Source organism: Austrofundulus limnaeus, unplaced genomic scaffold (assembly GCF_001266775.1).
Source record: "Austrofundulus limnaeus strain Quisiro unplaced genomic scaffold, Austrofundulus_limnaeus-1.0 Scaffold6, whole genome shotgun sequence".
NCBI lineage: Eukaryota > Metazoa > Chordata > Actinopteri > Cyprinodontiformes > Rivulidae > Austrofundulus > Austrofundulus limnaeus.
In genome coordinates, this window is record NW_013952408.1 from 2,524,703 (window position 1) to 2,527,558 (window position 2,856).

Sequence of the window (2,856 nt, forward strand, 5' to 3'; positions counted from 1 at the left end):
AAAACTATGCATTTTCCAGCCACTTTAAGAGCATTTTACAAAATTCTTGGGATTAATAAAACAGAAATCAGTATTTTATGAAGGTAGAACACTGAAAACCAGACTTTCACCTGAACTTTATCTGAGGTCATAACTGAAACAAACTAAAATCAACTATTCTCTGATAAAAGGTTATTAAGATATATATATTTTTGGCTTCCATTTGTGGTGCCTCCTAAATGGATGATGTCATTAGTATTTGCCTATACTGCCTATTCCACAGGCCGKCCCTGCATACAGGGACTTGAATAGTTAATGCCCAAGTTTTCAGCCTATATGTCACATGATGCGTTCCATAAATGTGCAATTAGGAYGATGCTTACAAAYCAAACACAAAATKTTAGCYGATTATCTTTAAATTGAATGTGTAAAAGACATTGTGTTCTCCAAGGTCAGTTGGCAGCCATCTTGACTTGCGTTGACTCTAAACAGAATGGTTCACAGTACCTGCATGCTCCACTTTCTTCCATTTAAATTCACTGCACTGGCACCGCTTTCTGCAGAGGCGCAGTCCTCCAACCTACATTTGGAGCTTTAAAAGTTGGTGTCATGCTTCATGCGAAAAATGGATGTGACAGAGCATTGTGCCGCCTAAACCACAAAAACATGGCAAGTGGTTGAAGTGGCCCGCCTGAGCTTTTACTCAGGAGACCATTTGTAACTTAAAACAAGGGAAACTCAGCTTTGAGGCAACTGTGAAATACAGCCGGTCATCGTCGGCTTTTTCAAAAGGATTTATTAAAACAATGCAATATTTGGAGACAGCAGCATTCTGAAAAACAAGTGGATAACAAAAGCAATGAAAAGAGCCATTTCACTCAACTCCACTGTGTATTAACAGTCAGGAAAAAAAAACAACAACGTCTTTTGTTGCTCAGCTCTTGATCATTGTCCTTCACCACAAAAGGGAGATGCTGTTATCATGAAAGATACAAAACAAATGTGCCAATGAGGATTCAGCAACTTCATGATGGGCTTTATCAAGTAGATTCTCCACTGCAACAACATAAACGAGTCAAGCAACTAAAYTTGCGACTAAAACGCTTCAATTTAAACACAAACCTTTTTCTGAAAGGCAGAAGAAACACAAAGTTCAAGAAATATCTGTTGACTGTTTCTGATAAGTAAAAATAGCAMCATTTTGCAAGACAGAGTCTGAGCATCTCGGCAAATTCGCTTAAGGGGGGGACTGTTAATTTCACATTACCAAACCAGAACATCACGTCCTGTTCGGACTGGATTGGGAGGTAATTGCTCATCCACTGCAAAGGCAACAACTTTGCTTCCAGCCTGGGATACAGAGTCTGACAAACTGCCTCCTCCAGTCCAGACAAGTTCAAGATGTGTCAGCCATCAGAAATAAACACAGGCACCATGTCCTCCTTCTGCCCCCATCAACAATGGGCTGAAAGAGACCGATAAGCACGACACTGTATACRCCGAATATCCAAATTCATTGGTTGTAGTATATGTTACCAAGGCTACAGAATTTAAAAATCAAAAAAACAAACAAAATAATCCAAAATATCCAAAGTATTACAAAATATTTCAATAAAACTATAAGAAGACCTCAGACCAAAATCAGGGGAGGGTTGGCCGAGTCCTTCGAAGGACCGCAAAGACCAAGACAGTGGCTATGAATTTTAACTGTCTAGTCTTCAGCTGTATTCTCGCCTTTACCCATATATGTCCTGTGGCCAATCAAACATGACGGCGCTAAAACAGGAGCAATGAAGATCGAAAATTGTTCAAAATTAGCAAAATATTGCAAATAGCTTGTTTACAATGATTTCTAATAAGGGTAATGTTGACAATGTTGACTTGGTATCAATCAATCAAATTACTCAGATTGGTATTAAGGATGAACAGTCTTGATCAGGACATCCTTAATTCCAACCAAGTAATGATTTTGATTAAGATTGCCCTAACAAGTCTCACACATTTTTTTTTTTTTTGCTGTTTCTGCATCCCCTCCAAAATAACAGTACAAAATAGAAATCTGTCACACACCTGCAGAAGTCTGCTTGAACTTCTCACTCTTCTTCTTTCTCCACTTCCAGGGTTTGAGGAGTCGCCCCAGAGTAGCAAACTTGCTCCTGTGGCGGATGGGGGGAGTGTGGGTGCCCGAAACCAGGGACTCGGAGCGCATGGCTGCCAGCCTCTCCACTTCCTCGGCTGTTAAGAACAAGCAAACAAACAAAAACAATAAAACAAGGGTCTACCAAGGCGAAGAAGAAGAGGAGGTGATATTCCTGCAAACTGTTGTGCTGGAGAATCAGCAGTGAAAGCGGCACACTTTGGCTCTCCAGAGATCCCAGCAGCACRAATCTGTGCCAAACGTCCTGAAATGTGCAGCAAACTGGATGGGACCGAACCAAGAGCATAAACAAACCTGCACGTCAGATATCATTATGCAGAAAACGCTCCGAGTATAAACAGTACGAGGCTGCTCCACATCGAGCCGCCGGAGCGTCTTGCCAAAATACACTAAACAGACTGATTAACAGGCCATTAAAGAGAAATCTTCCCACTCTTCATGAAATATTCACAAAGCCCAGCCTTTTGACTTTAACACACTGTCAGAGATCAAAAGCGGAGAGCGCACAGTAATATGTCCCACTGCAAACTATTACACGAGGAAAGGGATGCAAATGCGAAAGGCTACAAACGACTTCCTTTACAGAACAAAAAGCCAAACAAGACACATAATTGAAATAAATAAATATATAAATAAATCATTAGAAGATAAAATAAACCCTAATTTGAACAAACACATCATCCTTATACCAGTTTTAGATTATCATTTATGTTCTTTCC

General features: G+C 40.2%; 1 protein-coding gene across 1 annotated transcript in view; it reads right to left on the reverse strand.

Annotated features, from left to right (window-relative positions):
- Positions 1-2,856, reverse strand: part of LOC106533925 (phosphatase and actin regulator 1) — a gene marked incomplete in the record, with an annotated part of 28,473 nt that overhangs the window by 23,207 nt on the left and 2,410 nt on the right. Inside the window, 1 exon segment of the mRNA XM_014030395.1 lies at positions 2,050-2,214. Coding sequence (XP_013885849.1) covers positions 2,050-2,214 — 165 coding nt within the window.